General features: G+C 31.8%; 1 protein-coding gene across 4 annotated transcripts in view; it reads right to left on the reverse strand.

Moving 5' to 3' along the window:
- Window positions 1–18,000, reverse strand: part of LOC130448464 (muscle-specific protein 300 kDa) — a 289,850-nt gene that overhangs the window by 135,354 nt on the left and 136,496 nt on the right. For all 4 annotated transcript variants that reach the window (XM_056785865.1, XM_056785867.1, XM_056785866.1 and 1 more), the window contains 3 exons: window positions 16,243–16,405; window positions 13,541–13,683; window positions 11,370–11,521 (listed from right to left, as the gene is read on the reverse strand). In XM_056785865.1, coding sequence (XP_056641843.1) covers window positions 11,370–11,521; window positions 13,541–13,683; window positions 16,243–16,405 — 458 coding nt within the window. The remainder of the gene's footprint in view (window positions 1–11,369; window positions 11,522–13,540; window positions 13,684–16,242; window positions 16,406–18,000) is intronic.

Below are 18,000 nucleotides of genomic sequence, written 5' to 3' on the forward strand. Positions count from 1 at the left end.
TCTGTTGTGATATGCTTCTTGTTTTTATTTTTTTATAAACCCCAATATTGAATTAATTCTCGATTTGTTTGTTCACCTGTTAATTAGTCGAAGATAGAAATACAGGTATAAGCCATCGAGCACCAAATTTCTTAATTCCGATGTTTATTAAACTTTCACATCAATCAAACAATGATACTTGATACTATTATTTTACTAGGATAGCACGCAGTGCCAATACAATGCTATGATTATCCCAAGAAACAGTCACATTTATGGCCAATAAAACCGTCTTTAAAGCAAGTTCGACGTAAGCAATCAACTGTCTTGACTGTTTTTTTCATTTCAGGAGTTTAGTGGTAGATGTAGATTTTGTCCAGTACCATTTGGTGATATTTTAGATGATATCGCTAGTTTTCGCCCAAAATTTTACGATCGAAAATGATGATGCAGAGCCTCCTCCCAAATTTTTGCTTAGATGTATTGCCTTCCAAAAATACATATTTAATAGCTTGATACTCGTTTTTTACCATTTTCAAAAAAATCTTCACAACAACTCGCTTTTATCATCGCTTAAATGTCTAAAATAACTGAAATTTTAGTGAGAATCTATCAAATTTGATAAATGCTGATTTCTTCAGTTTGAGATCTGGGACAACCCTTGTACTTTACTTTTGTTTGAGATACTTAACAGTCCGTGCATATTTTCTTTTACACTCACACTTAACTGAAATGTTTAAACGGGTATTGCAATCTATTATTTATCTTATTTATTTGTTCCATTTTGTTTTTATATTCCAACATATTTACAGCGAACGATGAGCAACGGACCCGAACAAGGAACCGTTAGGTAAAATAAAAACTGAGCTGCTAACCGCGAAAAACAATTATCGATCGGTCCATAAACTGTTGCGGAATTAGACTCAAAACAAAACGGTGAAGAAGATTCGTCAAAACCGACCTTTGGTGGAAGGGTGAAAAGACCAGTATGGCTTCCGATAAAATAATTTTATTTTGTTTATTGGTAATCATATCACATGTTACAGGTATTCTGTCATTTTTCTGTAACCTGGTCAACATACCCATTAGTCATAAATAGCACCGCACATCCTATGTACTCACTCAATAACTCCAAAAGCTTTCTGGTTCGTCGAGCCAATTTTTGCTCCAATTATTTCATCCCAGCAGAGGATAAATTTTCCTATATAAGGAACGTTCCCGAATTCGGATTATCTCGCATAAATATATCTCTCTCAAAAACAATTCAACGAGTATCTCTCTCATACTTTGTATATGTGAATTCTTTTGGCACCTGTACTGTATGCAAAAATTTTAATATTTATTCCCAATTCAATGTTATCAACGAACTTTTTATCGGCAAATGATTCAGAGGAGATAGGATAGATTTTTATTGTTTAATAATTCTTTATGCATTTTCAAATGGTTTGATAAGAGAAAACAAATTGATTTGTTGCTAATACTCCTTTAATCCTGTAAAAAACACTTATATCGATGATCAAATATCTATTTATAACAAAATAAATTATGTACCGCCGCTTTATATTCACTTTTACAAGTAACGTAAGTCATTTAAATAAGAAATGACATCGCCGAAATAATATTATCAGTCATTATGTCACGTTTATTCTATATACACAACATTTTACTATTTCAGATGATGTCATATTTATTAAAAAATTTCGGAATATCTAATATCTAAGAATGTATTTTTGGAATTCTAATTTTAGCAAAATTGAGATATAAAAAATGTTTAAATGATTATAGTTGTTGAATCAAATTAAATTAACCTTTGAGTAGTTACCCTCTGTTTTTTGTCAAGTATTGTCGCGTTGGGTCAATAGTATTTTTAAGTAATTTTTAGCAAAAATCAATTTTAAAAAGTATTGATGATTCATAAACATATTGCTGTTACAGTCTAAGAATTTCATCGTTTTCTTAATCAGATTCATCTGCAACTGCCTTTTCACTAGAGTTGTCACACAGACATTTATAACATTTTTTAGAGTATAGGTTAGATTTGTTATCTGAAACAAAACATTCTTGACATCGCCTTCGTTAACCAGGCCTATGTTCTTCACGGATATTGGAGCATGTCGATGCATTCTTATTTCACGTGGCAAACTTTTTAATGTTGCTCTGTGATTCCGATAATCACTGATGGGCTCACGATCTAACTGCTTCAGAAATTTTCTTCTCATTAAATCTATGTTTCGATTATTTACAGAAAAAATAATATGTGCATCTTGGCACATAAGACACCAGAGTGTTTTGTTTTTGGAAACCGTTTTTGTTTCTGAAACAGATAATTCCATCCTGTTGTCCAGCGAAATATTATGCACGACAGGATGAGTTAAGAGGTATGCACTGTAGTTTCAGCAAATAGCTACACAGTCTCTGAACTAATTGGGAGAAAATAAAGTGATTTTGATATGAGTTCGCGGCTACATAGGAGTGCATAGTTTAGGTACAAGATGATCACCTAGCGAATAATTCCAGGATAGTTCTTTTTATAGAATCAAAACATTTTATAGGTTTTATCAAAAAGGCCGAGAACCTAAAAGAGCCTTTCATGAAACAAAGTGGAGTTATTGTTATGCTTATTGAAGGCTACAAAGAATTACCACCTGAAGAATATTACAGAAACTTCCGACAGCTCCTGTCGTTTTTGCAAGGAACCAAAGGAAAGAGTCGAGTACCTTCTCTCTGAGTTAGAGCCTCATAGTCATCAGACAGGTAGGTCACTTTGCAAAGTCGTTGTTACCTGACTGGTAAATAATCCGGGGTATACATTGACCAATGGATCAAAGAGTTACCACGCAATATCTGGACTAACTATGAAATTACTCTGATATGGATACTAGTCCACACTGGCTAATCACCCGGCACTTCTATAGGATAAGAAACTTTTATAAGTTTCTCAAAAAGCCATCAAGTAATGATCAGAACCAAGTAAAACATTAGGTTTAAAAAAACAAAATAAAAAATTTGTGTCTTATTGTACTAACTTGAAAACTTTTCATTAAGCAAAGTGGAGCTAAGGAAAGTTCTTATGCTCATTTGATACTCTTCGACGAATTACAATCTGAAGAACATCGGAAAACTCCCGACAGCTTTGTTGTTTCTGACAGAAAGTGCAACGTGGTTGCTACCTAACTAGTTAATAGTGTAGTGTACACGATAGAGCAACGAATCAAAAGTAATCTAACGTCCTAGGTTCTATACTCATCAAATTCCGCGAGTATTGTTAGAGACGTATATTGTGAGATAGTTTGTAGCCTACGCAAGTCCATTAAGAGCAAACAGTAATGGCTACCTACGGAGAGAGTGATTCTACCGCAAGGTAACGCGTGTCATACAAATTTTCCTGACATCTGATGTACAACAAACATTTTCAACAATGAAAAATCCAATTAAAAAAAAAGTTTATGCCATTTTAGTCTTTGTCAGAAGAAATAAAAAATAATAATCGTCTGTTTAGTGGTATACCAATGTAGACAGGTTCAAACTTCACTAGTTTTTTACAGAATGTGTCTTCGGAGTTGCGCCCGTATAACGTTTCAATTTAACTGATGGATACAAGGAAAGGATTTTGCTGTAGGGTCTAAAATTAGATAATGAGGAACAAAATTTAGAACGAAATTAATGAACAGTGCAGTAGTAAATTGTCAAATTGGAATTGGAAGATCGTCATCATGCATCTCTGGATTTCAATGCAAAATATTGTTTCTGTGGATGGAATTTGGGACTATGGTGATGAACCTGAGCTATCGATGGAAAATAAGTACTTTACATCGCCTATGTTATTTCATTACTCTTATCATATATTTCATTTGATGTCTATGAAAAAATTGGATTTTAGTGATTTTGATCTTAACTACAGTATATCTTACAGTATTGCTTACCATTGATAAAATAATGTCATAAAGGGCATTTTGTCATCAATATTTCTGTTATTTATTCTTAATAGGAACGTATAGCTATACTTGATTTTAATGTTAGTTTTCTTATTCATCAGGTCATTCTGATAACTTGGTGAATGATGTTATGATTTTTACGAACAGAATTTCACACAAAACTTGATGAAAACCGAGTTGTTTCTAATTATAGAATGAATATCTAGCATTATTTTAGGTTTAACAAGAGCGCTTCAAGACAAGCTTTACTATGAGAATTATATTCAAAATGACGTATAGTTTCAAGATTATTTTTTTAAGAGAAACATTATGCAATTCGAATGATTTTCTATAATTAATTACATTTTCTTTTTCAACTATTGGGTATCTCTATTTTGGTGTTCGTTTGTTGAATAAGTTGAATTATGTTCAACATTTGGATTCAATAGTTTAATGACATTTTCAACACTGAATATATGAATCTTTGACTAATTTCAAAAAATGTTCTTTAATTAGCACCATTGTGACAAATTCGTGGTGGAATGCTTTTCATTCAAAATTACTTCAAACCATTAAAATAAAAACAAACAGAACAAATCCGTTCATCATCATGTACTTCCTTTTGATTCATAGGAACCGAAACGTGCTTACTTACTATATTCACTTTTGTAATTGATTTATGTGAATTGAAATGTATCTCTATTTCAAATAGATCACCCAACTCATCGAAATATGATATGACTGAGTTTATTTGAAAAAACAAACATTCATACAACTTTATTTAAACAAGGTGTCGAATACTAACTAAATTCAATTCTACGATTATTGCGTTTTGTTTGAGAGTCATTTCATAACAAATAAATTACTACAGTTATATTGAAAATTTATTAGTAGGTCTCAGAGCGAAAGACTTAAGTTGAAGGCAACTGGCCCGAGGGTTAATATCTGTTAGTACCCGTGGTATATACAACTTTTAAATTTCTTTAATTTCTTAAACCTTTGACATGTTTATGTTTCTAAATCTCCTTGATTTTGGGTCTCTTTTGTTTCAAAATTAGTTTGTTTCAATAATTTTCATGATAAATAAAATTGACGTCAATTTTTATTGAAAAAACTAATTTTGAAACAGAAGAGACCTAAAATCAAGAAGATTTAGAATAGCAGTGCGTTTTGAATTATGAATATATTTTTTTTAATTTAGTTCGATTTATCAATTACCTTATTTTATTATTTTTTGCGTTTTTTAAATAGGTAGATAAGTATTAAATTCAATATTTAACGTGTCAAGTCAAAAATAAAAAAAAGATTTTGAAATTCCTCAAGAAATTTCGAATAAGCGTCAGAAGGAAACAAAACTTGTACGAAAAAAATTCAGAGACTCATATGTAACGTGCTGTTTTGAACGGGACGGGTTGCTTTTTATAATTACGAGTCCTGATGTCTCTGAAACGAAATCTAGGACACTTAATTGTCCCGTTTGAATAGTAGATAGAATATGCGGGTCTTGAGGAGGGTTTTAAAAAAAGTATCAGCGGTTAAAAAGCTACTTTTTGAGTATTGAGAAATGTCCCCTGTTACAAAAAAACTGTTTTGAAGATCCCACATCCGAATTGTGGCTTTATTTTTTACATGCTCAATAAACAAGTTTTCATCAAGCTGTTTTAAAACTTGAAGGTCAGACTGTATCGGCAATTGAAGCTGCAAATAAAATCAATAAATTTAAAAATAAATCAGACCAATCGATTTCTTTTAATTATGATCCGTCAATTAATGTTAAAATTGAAAGATAATGGTACTAATAATGATGAAGAATGTGAAAAGGGTAGCTACAGAATATTATAAAACAAACCGTTGATATCTGCAGTAGTGGACTTGCTTTCTCACCAAAGAAATAAACATGTGGATGCATTAATTGAATAGCGATATATTGACTAATAAAGATACTGAAGTTTTTGTCGAATTGTAAATTCAACAAATTATGTGAGTATTTAAAGCAAAGGTCAAAAGGGTACCAACAAAAAAATTCATTGTTTTATCTACAGAAAATGTCCTAATATTTATTCATGAGGCAGAAAATGAAACGTTTTTGATCAACTAAATTATATTACTATTTGATTGGCGTATTTTATGGATATCGGCAACAAAAACTTGTAAATATGTTAGTCACGCATATAGAAGATATCAGTTTCATTTGCAACAGTGCCAGAAATCACAATTGACCAAAAAATGAGTTTTCACTATTTTTTGTAGAAATGAAATGAAGAGATTGAAAATATTTTTAGCCTGCAGACAAGGCCGCTGTATTTTACAATCTAACTTAAAAAACACAATTGGGAAAATTCTCTGAATAATTTCAAAATATTCGGGTTCAAATAACCCCGACATTGGTATTTTATTTAGCAAAAGTTGATGCAAGTGTGACTACGATGAAGTGCCATGGTGTATGGAGGAATGCCGAGGTTACTAAGGGATATTTAGAGTACAAAACATTTGAATTTCGCATTTCAGAAATTAGAAACTCAAATAATGAATCGTGAGTTAGTAATTTCTCGGCACTCGGTTGTCAATTTTTAAATCAAAAATAATTTTTGCTATCTATATTTCAATAGTTAATCATCCCAAATTCTTTCAATAATCACTTGTTTAGAATAATCCAAAACGAATACAAAACGAAGACCAATAAGGAAAAGAAAAATTTCCGCTATAAGAAGTAACTTATTACTGCCAACAACATTCACTGTGTAAAGATAATTGTACCTTAAGGTCACTAGAAAAAAATAGTCTCAATTTTTCAACCAATACAATTAGAAAGTTTTTTTAAATACTAAACCATTCATTCTTCCGAAAATAGGAACAATAGAGTTATAACATCGAAATATTACCAATTACTGTAAAATTGAACCTCGACGAGCTTTTCTAAATCAACGAGTTTTCAAAAAAATTTAAGGAATCGTGAAATCAAATGTTAATAATTGAAAGTATCCTTGGAACAATAATCATTATCATAATATGGAATAATCAAATTATGATTCAAGATTTTAAATGTGTTACATAAGATAGTATTAGATGGTTAGTGTATGGTCTCCTATATTAACTACACATGACCACTAGGTGGCAGCAGAACGGACGTCAAGTAGAAACGTCAGTGGCACTCCTGCGCTTATCTATCATCTTGTAAATGATATATGTTTCCTTAATAAAATAGTATTCAAAAAGTCTTGACTATAATTTAACAAGTTATAAAACATGTAACAAAATGCAGAAGAAAGAGTTTTTGGGGATGTCCGATACGTATCTTATATAGGACAATCTGTATACGGTGGCAGCAAGTCACACAATTCCAAACATACCGGGTGTTTCTAAACTCATGTGGCAAATTTCAGGAGGTAATTGGTGGTATGTATGAAATTAAGATGGGTCTTTCCTATAACAAAATTCCCTCAGCCCACTCTTTACCGAGATATCACCCTTAAAAGGTGGTGACTTGAATTGACAGGGTGGAATTAGCAACCATATTTATAAGATATAATTATGAATCGTATACATTTTACATCTTTATTATTTTCCACTCAATATATTAGAGATATTATAAATTATGGTGTATATTTCTTTTTCCCTGCTAAGGGTTCCTAAATTTCACCCCCCCAAAAAATACCTGTAGTTAATTTTTTGCATAACTTCAAGTTTTTAGCTTTACTGAAATTTTAGAAACTTTAAGGGTAATATCTCAGAAAGAAGTAGGCTGAGGAAATTTTGTTATTGGAAACACCCATCTTAATTTCATATGACCAATCACCTCCTGATTTTGTCACATGAGTTTAGAAACACCCTGGAGATTATCTTTATATACATGTATACGTTTTAATTGTAATTTTAAGATCACACCAGGTTAATCCTTCATAGTAATAAGTTGTTTTCTGATTAGATAGAAATAAATATTTGCTTTTTAAATTGATTTTTCTAAAAAAAAAATAAAACTCCGGTTTTTAGAGTGTGTGTTTCTAATTGTGTGAAAATCATGTCTTCGTTTCATATGTACATACATGACAAACTAATATGAAAAAGAAAAGGAAATTGAAAAAAAACTACTACTCCCAACCAACAGTAAATTTTTTGTGTCTATAAATATAAATTTTCCGTTAAAAATTATTTCAAAACTGTTCTGATTTCACCATATTACTAATATTACTACGTTGTGTAGTCGTTAAATGTCGAATTGGAGTTTCGCCAACTGTGCCCAGACACCAGCATGTTCTGTATATTATTTCGTATCATTTATTTGTGCATTTGTACGCATTTTCAAAATATATCACTTTTCAAAATTCAAAAATAAAAAAAGTTGCGATGATATGAAAAAAAATCGACCAAATACCTGCTGTAATAATCCTTACTTATATTATAAATGTGAATGTTGTTTTTAACGAGATACAAAACAATTTTTTGTCAAATATCTCAAAATCTAGCCATCTAGCATTCCAGTAATGGAGTTCCAACCCTTAGTACTGTAGTACCGACAGTCACGTCAATATCCAATCTAATTGACTATAGTTTCAGCTCAATGGAATTTTTCTTTATTTATTGTTATTTTTTCATTTTCATTATATATGTAGTATAGAACTATTTGAATTTTTAAGGTTAGGTGTCATTTTTGAGAGAGAGATGGGAAGACAACAGCAAACAGAGCGACAAAGTGTTTTGGGAGCAACTGAAATTCCTCTTCAAGTTCATAATGTAGAAATGCAGACCACGCACCGTCGAAATTTCATGCGTAAGGATTGATCGGTATTTAATGGTACTAGGTTTCAATATGATCCTTCAATATAATATCATAATCATCCTTTGATTGTTATTGGCTCTATGAACAAAAAATGTCACTATTGCGATGCTTTCAAAAGGAAAGTTGAAACTATGTGCTGAGCTTCATTACTAGGTGAACCAGAAGAGCCTTTAAAAACTTTATTGTTAAGTGTTGCAAATGAATCAAAGCAATTTTTAAGCAAGATAAAAAAGTATAACCTTTGCTTTCAAATGACATCTTTTGGAGTTGGTCTACAGAAGTCAGGTCTAACTTCCCAGCCTCATGAGATAACAGTTAATCTGAATAATGTAATTAAATATTGGAAATGTAAATACGGGAGGAAGCATATCGACAAGAAAATACCAAATTACCTGAATTATTTTTTCGGTATTTATGATTGTAGTTTAGTCCCAGTTAGCCCTGTGATTTATACTTTTCAGATCAAGACATCTTTTTGCGAAGTCCTATACGAATTCTTTTCGTTCTGACTTGTGAGTTTTAATATGGGCAAAACCAAGGAACTATGGGTTGAAACTCATGCATTAATCGCAAGTCTTCATAGTTCAAGCGAAAGTAGCCGTACAACGTAAAAAAATATGCATCCACCAGGTGCTTTAGCCTCGAAAACCCCACAACCTTTGAAAATAATTGTATTATATTGATCAGTAAATCTGATCGACCACTCATGGAACGAGATAAAACAGCTCAGATCAATGATTCTAGGGATCTGCCTTTAGGTACTTCTACAGTGAAAAGATGATTGCGAGACCTTTTTGGGAGGGTGGAAACTCTTTTAAAACGTCAAAATAAAATTAAGAAGTTGGAGTGGGCCAATGAACATGAAAATGGGACTCTTGAAAAGTGGGTGAGAGTTTTCTGTAGTGATGAGTCAAAGAAGAGCCTTTAAAAACCTTTGCTTTCAAATGACATCTTTTGGTAAAGAGATAAGAATGCTCAGAGATGCAAAGAGACACAAGAGTTTTATTGACCAGTAGAATAGAACATTTGAAACACTACAATTTTTACTATGTTTTCATTATTTTCGAAATACATCTTATAAATATCAGAAAAGCACTTTAAACAGGTATATTATTTTACTATTTAGACTAAAATTTCAAATAACTCCTTCTATTGTTTATAGAACAACAAAATTTATTGGTATTCCGCGTTTGTTGTTCACCTTAATTGAAGTTTGAATTAATTAAGAAAATTAACAGATATTTGAGGTTAGTTGTCATTTTTGGTTAGATGCTATTCATTATGATTCCAATTACAGGTATCGGGATTGCATTTAGAAAAGCCCCGATTCTCTCTTGGTCAACTATATGTAGTCTGTTCGCGTGTGTCTAATGTCCGGAATTTACGCTTATTTACACTCGACGAAAAAACTTTAATATAGTCTACAAAAAAAGCCGTGAGCAGCAGAGCTCCATCACGAAAGTCGAATTTTTCGTCGAATGAAGAATTTAACTAATACACAAACAAATCTTTCTATAAAATGAATTTGTTGGAAATGATATCAATTCTCAATCTTATTTCTTTATATGGAAAATTTGCTATTTATCAATAACTTTTCATTTCACAAGTTAACTCTCTCTCTCTCTCTCGAATGAAAATTCATAATTTCAATAGACCCGGTGGTCACGAACCCTCTTGTTCAATTCCAATTGACAATAAAGAAAAAATTGTCATAATGACAAGAAATTTCGAAAATGGGAAGTAAGAAAAATCACCCTAGCAACGATCACACTCGTATTATTCATTAAATAGGAGGCGGTCCAGTTCAACAATTACAACGATCAAAATGATTTCGGGCGTTTTGTGCTAGAAGAACTAAAGAAGAAAACTTGAGAAAGACAATTCTTCAACATCACCCCTACTTGCATGCGAAGTTCGAACCCTCTAGTTAAACTTTTTCTGGTCAAAAAATAAGAAAATGTAACAAAAATGACCTTAAATGGAGAGTGGTGGAGATGGAAAGTTTCGACTTTAGATAGAAAATCATCTCGTAACTAATTGAACCTACATGTGAAATTTCATTTTTCAGTCGCTTTTCGTTTGACCTGCAGAGGTGAGCAAAGGTCAAAAACCACTTTTTTTGCACTGCGACCCCTCGAAATATTCATTTGTTCTAATAACATCAATCCGCTGCCAAAAAAGCCATGTATGCTTATATATATATATATATATATATATATATATATATATATATACAGACATTCGAAAAACCATCATAATCGTGTTCAGGAGGTCTTAAAACATGGGAAAAATGATGTGCCCCCCATTTTTCCTTGAAAAATTCGACTAAAAATGTCTTAGATTCATACTACACATTTATATCTTTTAAAATTGTTAAAATTCAATATTATTTATTTTTGTTATGTTTTAACGTTTGTTGTTATCTTTTAATAAAGTTTGAAGTTTATGAAACTTCATAATGATTTTCAATGCGAGCGGAGCCGCGGTTAAAGGCTAGTAATTTAATAACCCTTTTGTTAATTCTTCTATAAAAAATGTCGATTTTCTTAATTCGACGTCAATTAAAAAATTTCATCATTGATAATAAAAATGAAAGAACCCAGAATTATTCACAATATAATTTTCACGCATCTTTAATTTTGGCACAAGTTTGGAATGTTAATATAACCTTTCGATTATTATATTTTGCAAAATCTTACCTTTCGTACGTCTCATCCAGTTGATCCAATTTGGTGGAAAGGGCATTCGCTGAAGGTGGTGAGCTTTCCTGCAGATACGTCAAAATAGTACTCGATAATTTCTTAACTTCTTCTTGGAATGATCTTATACCTTCTGCTTCGGATTGGAGCTCCTGTAAAAAACATTATAAAAATATGAAAATGAATAAAAAATAAACTTATTTTAGATTTAAGGACAGAAATCCTAGGAAACACTATAATAGATTTCTAGTTGATTTAAGATTACACTACCAGTCAAAATTTTTTTCCCACCTCATAATCCATTCATTAAATTTCAAAATAATACACTGTAAAGAAAAAACGTGATAACATTGTTCTTTCTTTTTCATATTTATCACCAAAACTTGATTTTCTTCTTTATAATTTTGAAAAATGTGAAAATTAATATAAAATAGACTTATTCTAGTTTCAAATAGAGGCCAGAAATCTTAGGTAACGCTCCAATTGACATCTACTGAATATAAAATTACATAATCGGTCAAAAGTTTTTGCCTACCTAATAATCCATTCGTTAAATTTCAAAATAATACACTTAAAATTTAAATTTCTCTTTAATATTGTCAAGCGAAGGTCGAACCGGTTATCTTACAAACAAAAAATAATAGTGTCCCTTATTTATTTGCTTTACTCGAGGACACACAACAAAAATTTGTTTATTATTCTTTAATGATTTTATGATTTTAGTCCCTGTTAGCCATGTGATTTATACTTTTCAGACCAATACATCTTTTTGCGAAGTCCTATACGAATTCTTTTCGTTCTGGGAAATTCAGACTTGTGAGTTTTAATATGGGCAAAACCAAGGAACTATCGGTTGAAACTCATTTATTAATCGCAAGTCTTCATAGTAATAGAAAGTAGCTGTATAACGTAAAAAAATATGCATCCACCCATCCACCAGGAGCTTTAGCCTCGAAAAACCACAACCGTTGAAGATAATCGTATGGTATTGATCAGTAAAAGTGATCGACCACTCTTGGAATCAGATAAAGCAGCTCAGATTAATGATTCTAGGGATCTGCCTTTGAGTACTTCTACAGTGAAAAGGAGATTGAGAGGTCTATTTGGAAGGTTCGCAAACCTCTTTTAAAACGTCAAAATAAAATTAAGAAGTTGGAGTGGGCTAACGAACATGAAAATGGGACTCATGAAAAGTAGGAGAGAGTTTCAAGATCTAAGAGAACAGTGTTTGTGCCCAGGTCAATAGAAGAACGGATGCTAAATCCATGTGAAATCCCTAGTGTAAAACACGGCAGAGGCTCGGTGATGTTTTGGGGTTGTTTTAAAGGAACGGCGACTGGAAACGAAAGAAATCAATAAAAAATGTTCTACATTCTAGACAGCATCTGGTCGGCAGAAAATTTCTCTTCCAGCATCACAACGATCGCAAGCATTGCATTCCTCGAAGCTGGGCTAAGAGTATTTGAAAGAATTGGTAAGGAAGAATGTATTAAAAGTATGGGTCTCAACTCAATACTCGGTTGGTACTGAATAAAAGCATACGCTGTAGAAACGCTCTGGGGTGTATTAAACCCCAATGATGTTATTTTGAGTTCTTTGCAGCAAAGTGAAGTATTTATCATAAAGTAAGTTTAAAGAAGTTACTTTAGTCACGTGATATGCTCAGTATTATTTGATAAGAGCCGTGCAACTAGCGCCTTTTCTGGGACCCATATATAACAACAAATTTATTAGATATGTCAGTATCCAAAACATATAAAATTTCAATACATTGTTGCCGGTAGTTTCAAAAAATCATAAGAAATGTGACACATTTTTATTATTCAACGCCTTTCATTTCAAATACGTATACGTTACAAAATATTTTTATAAATTCAAATTATTTTTCAGTTTTTAACTTATCTTAGAAAGTATAGTGTGTTTTCTATATCGATAATTTTATCTGTATTTGTATATTTGATTTTAAAATAACAAATAACTATTCGATGAAATAGAGTTTGAGTTTTAATTTGCATTTAAAGCTAGTAATAAAAATAATTTCTTAGAATGGTCATGGCATTATAATAAATACATCTACAGTGATTCATTATTCCTTGGTGAGTGATAAGTATTATTATACTGTGTCTAATAAATGTTACATAATAGATAGTTTCAAGTCCTATTTTTCTTACCTTCAAGCTTTTATTTGTTTGCACAAGATGTTCTTTACTTCTAACTACATAATCGAGATGTTTGGCCTTTTCCGAAACACTGCTTAGCAAACTTTCGAAATTTTGCCATCTGCCTTCAAAAACTTCCCACATTTGAGCTAATCCTGGGAATAAATAATATTTATTAGTTATATATTATATTAGATAAACAAAATAAATGGTGGAAACGTGGAGAGATAAAATGTTTTCCTGTTTTTCCTATTCATCATAATAATCTTGTATGAAATTTTATTACTAAAGTGTCAAATAATTCCAAATAATTTCCAGTCGGGGTTTCCACTGTGGCATGTTCTTAAATATAAATTATTTGACACTTTGAATAATTTTGATGTTGATATTTTTCACACATTTTAGACAAATCTATCCAAAAATAGTTTTTACCGAATTTTCCTGCCATTGCTTGAATGTAATGATAAAAATAAAAACCCAGGGTAACTACTATAGATGGAAAACCAACTAACATAACCAAAATAAGAAGTATGGGCAATTTCCACTTAGAAACCAGCCAGCGAATGGAAAGGTCAATATGGAAACAGAAGCACTTATAAATATGGCACATGATTAGTCTTTGCTTGTAAAATGTTCAAAAATGTAGTGATCTGCAAGATACGCGATAAAACCATGTAACTTACAACATGATGACCAGGAATACCTGAGGCATATACATTGCATAGATCATGGATCTATGCATATGAACCCGAAACTACAATCCACTGTATGGGCGTTTCAAGATAAGCCAAATCCAACCAAAGGCAAATGGTTGCCTTTTTTTTTCGGAATAACTGGACATACGTTCCATTAGAACAACGTATAACGATCAATTTTGAATATCATTTGTTTGACAAAAAATCAGGGAAACCAATCACAGAAGACGAATCATTCCCGACCACGACAATGCGAGAAGTTCAAACAGAAACGTTATTGAACAATCAAAACATCGAATTGATGGGTTATCTGACGTACAATCTTTGTTTGGCATTCAATAATTTTGATTATTCCTGCAAATCAAAAATAAATTGCGAGGTTTTTCTACACCTGAAGTGGCGGTTGATGCGAATTTCGAATAGAAAAAAAGAATCTGGTTCAAATCCACCATAGGAAGAGGCGCAGATTGATAATAGTACATATTGTCAGTTCAAATAGTGCTGTTAAAGGTGGTGTATTGATATTTGAATCTACTCATATCATGAATGAATGTTTATATCTTTAAAGTATGGAAGATCGTTTTCTGAACTAAGCTTGCTACAAAATGGGATTTTTTAGCTAAATTTGAGTGAAAATTCATTTTTCTTTGTTTAGACCTGTTTTTTCTTGATTTAACTAACTGCAAATTTGGCTTTTCTCAGTTAATTATCACCAAAGAGTGTTTTTATGAGTTAAACTTCATGGAAAGTAACTTTTCCTGAACTAAGCTTGCATTAAAATTGGATGTCTGAGTTAAATTTGGGTCGAAATTCATTATTCTTCATTTGGCTTAGTCCAGACCTGTTTTTTCATGTTTAAAATGACTACAAAATTGAGTTTCCTCAGTTAAATATCGACAAAAAGTATTTTTATGAGTTAAACTTGGTGGAAAGTAACTTTTTCTGAGCTAAGTTTGTTGAAAAATTGGATTTTTGAGTTAAATTTGGACAGAAATTCATTTTTATTTCTTTTTACTTTGTCCAGACCTGGTTTTTCTTGGTTTAAATAACTACTACAAATTTGGGTTTTCTCAGTTAAATATCGTCAAAAAGTGTTTTTATGAGTTACACTTGGTGGAAAATCACTTCTCCTGGGGCTAAGTTTGCTGGAAAATTGGAAAATAATTTTTTTTCATTTTACATGGTCCAAACCTGGGTTTTCTTGGTTTAAATGGCTACTAAATTGAGATTTCTCAGTTAAATATCGTCAAAAATTGTAAAATCCTCAAAAAGAAAATTATACTGGAAAAACTGAGATTTGAGTTCACCATGAAAGGAAAACCAGGAGATGAAAAAACGAACGTCATGTATCTAACCCCAATTAGAACACTCCAAGGCGAAATTTTTTATGTGCCAACAAATTTTCAAGATGTAAATCTACATACCGTGTTAATTAAAACAGACACCTTTAGGAAAAAAGTGAAAAATCAATTACAGAATGGCACCAAAAAAGAAAATTCTCAATAAATATTTACATTGATAATGGTGAAAATATTCAATTTTCTGAAGTCATATTCGAACAAAGATTTAAAGAGCCAAGAAAAAACACAGCACAACAAAGATTTAAAGAACCAAGAAAAAATACAGCACTACAGATGGTATCTCAAAAGATGATTTTAGAGTAATTCAATCGTCACATCACATCGTTGGGAATGTGATGTGAAGAATACATATACATATTTTCTTTAATTATTACCACACTCTGTCGAGTGTTGTAATAGACAGTGACATGCGTGGCCAAACAACAGAATTCAGTCAATTTATTCACGTTTAATTAATCATTTTTGTAAAATCAGAAATTATTAATAATTACTTGCGATTAGGAAATGACACTATAGTAGTTTAAAGACTTTTTAATAGTAGAAATATATTTCTCTTATTGCACAAAACTGTGTTCGTTATATATATAATATAATGTTTTTATAACCATCATATATACATGAATTACTTGTTGTGGTGATTAAAAATATATATAATTACCTGTAAGAGTATCTCTTCTTTTCTCCAAATCTGATACTAACGATGTCCATTCTTCACTGACTTGATCACTTTGAGATTGTATATTCTGCCTATTCTTCTGGTCAGCTTGTTGTATAATTTCGTTGACACGTTGTTGCAGAAGGTCGAGTTCCAGTTGCTGGTTCTGTATAAACATGAGATTTCTCTGTTAAATCGGGTTTTTTTCTAGTAATTTGAACGTTTTGTTCTTTGTACGATGATATTCGATAGCGTTAAAAATGCACTACATTAAATCTAAAGCAAAACTTGTAGTTATTCCCAAACAGTGACAGAGAATAAGATCGGAAAACAAACAATTGTGGAGTGATAAAGTTTTTTAGATAGTATACAGTGTGTTCATAAAATGAATCAACTAATATTGAATAAAAGTAATAAATTCGGTGACTATAGGTCTGGCTATTAAATAATGAGACCGGTTACGAAAAAAGAGCATTATTATCTAAATTATCTACATTCGAATGCTCCCCTTCAATTTACTCCCATCACCTCGCCACACACCTTTCCATACGTTTTTTCTATAGATCGAAGTAGTGCTGGAAGTCTTCTTAGGTGAGGACCTTTAGGAGCTCTGCCGTTTTTTTTACCCCTTTCATCGACTCAAATCGGGTCTTTTCCAAAGCAGATTTTTTTCAAGGAAATCTGAGCAGACCCGTTCACGCAAGAGCTTTTGATCAGGAGTCAGATTTTTTGGCACCAACTTCGCACAGACTTTTTTCATGTGAAAAATTTTTCCAACTTTTTCTTTATCGGCGTTTCCAGCCTCGGCAATCATCCGGATACTCATTCGACGATCAGCATGCACAATTTGGTTGATTTTGGTCACTGTTTCAGGATTTGAAACAGTCATAGGGCGACCTGGGGGCTTGCCATCTTCAGTGCTCTCTCGTCCCTAACTAAAGCGCTTTTACCACTCAAAAATATGCGAACGAGATAGAGAATTGTTGAGGTATGAGCCTCTTGCAATAATTTATAGCACTCAGTCGGAGTTTTATTCAATTTAACGAGAAATTTCAGATTGAAACGTTGCTTCTGTTTCAAACCGCTACTGCACAAATAATACAATAGTGGCGAAAACGTGTTTTGGGACGTGCATACACAAGATATCTAAATACCCAACGCACTTTCTACTCCGTCCTCTAGGCACGCAGTCTCGTTATTTAATAGCCAGACCTCGTATGAAATCACCACTGTAAATATGATAAATTATTTGATACTTTTATCGGTCATTTTATAAAATCTCCATCTCGTAATGGGGAAAAATCTGTAGCTTTATGAAAATTTGACAAGTTTGCGCAACTCCTTGGCACATAATAACCACGTGATTAATAAGTAGTTATAATTGCGTTGCATGTAAACGTTTCTAAGCTACCAATATGAATAATGGGTGGTATACTTAAGCGTTTTAATTCCAAATTACTTAATATTATTTTATTTTATTTCAAATTTCTTTAGAACTTGGAAATACCCATGGAAATGTATAATTCAATTATATGTCACTCGGTAGAAGATAACACCAATGCGGATTTACCAATTTTGACAGCCTATACTTCAAGATTTTCATGGCTGAAGATGCCCACTCATTTTATTATTGCTTTATACTTATTGTATAAAGAAACTTAACACCCTGTATCGATGGATAAATTTGAATCAATTGCATGGCATAATGGTAAATTTGTTATTTATATCAAGGTCATAGAAAATAGCTCATTGTGTTCAAAT

This window comes from Diorhabda sublineata, chromosome 8 (genome assembly GCF_026230105.1).
Source record: "Diorhabda sublineata isolate icDioSubl1.1 chromosome 8, icDioSubl1.1, whole genome shotgun sequence".
NCBI classification, from domain to species: Eukaryota; Metazoa; Arthropoda; class Insecta; order Coleoptera; family Chrysomelidae; genus Diorhabda; species Diorhabda sublineata.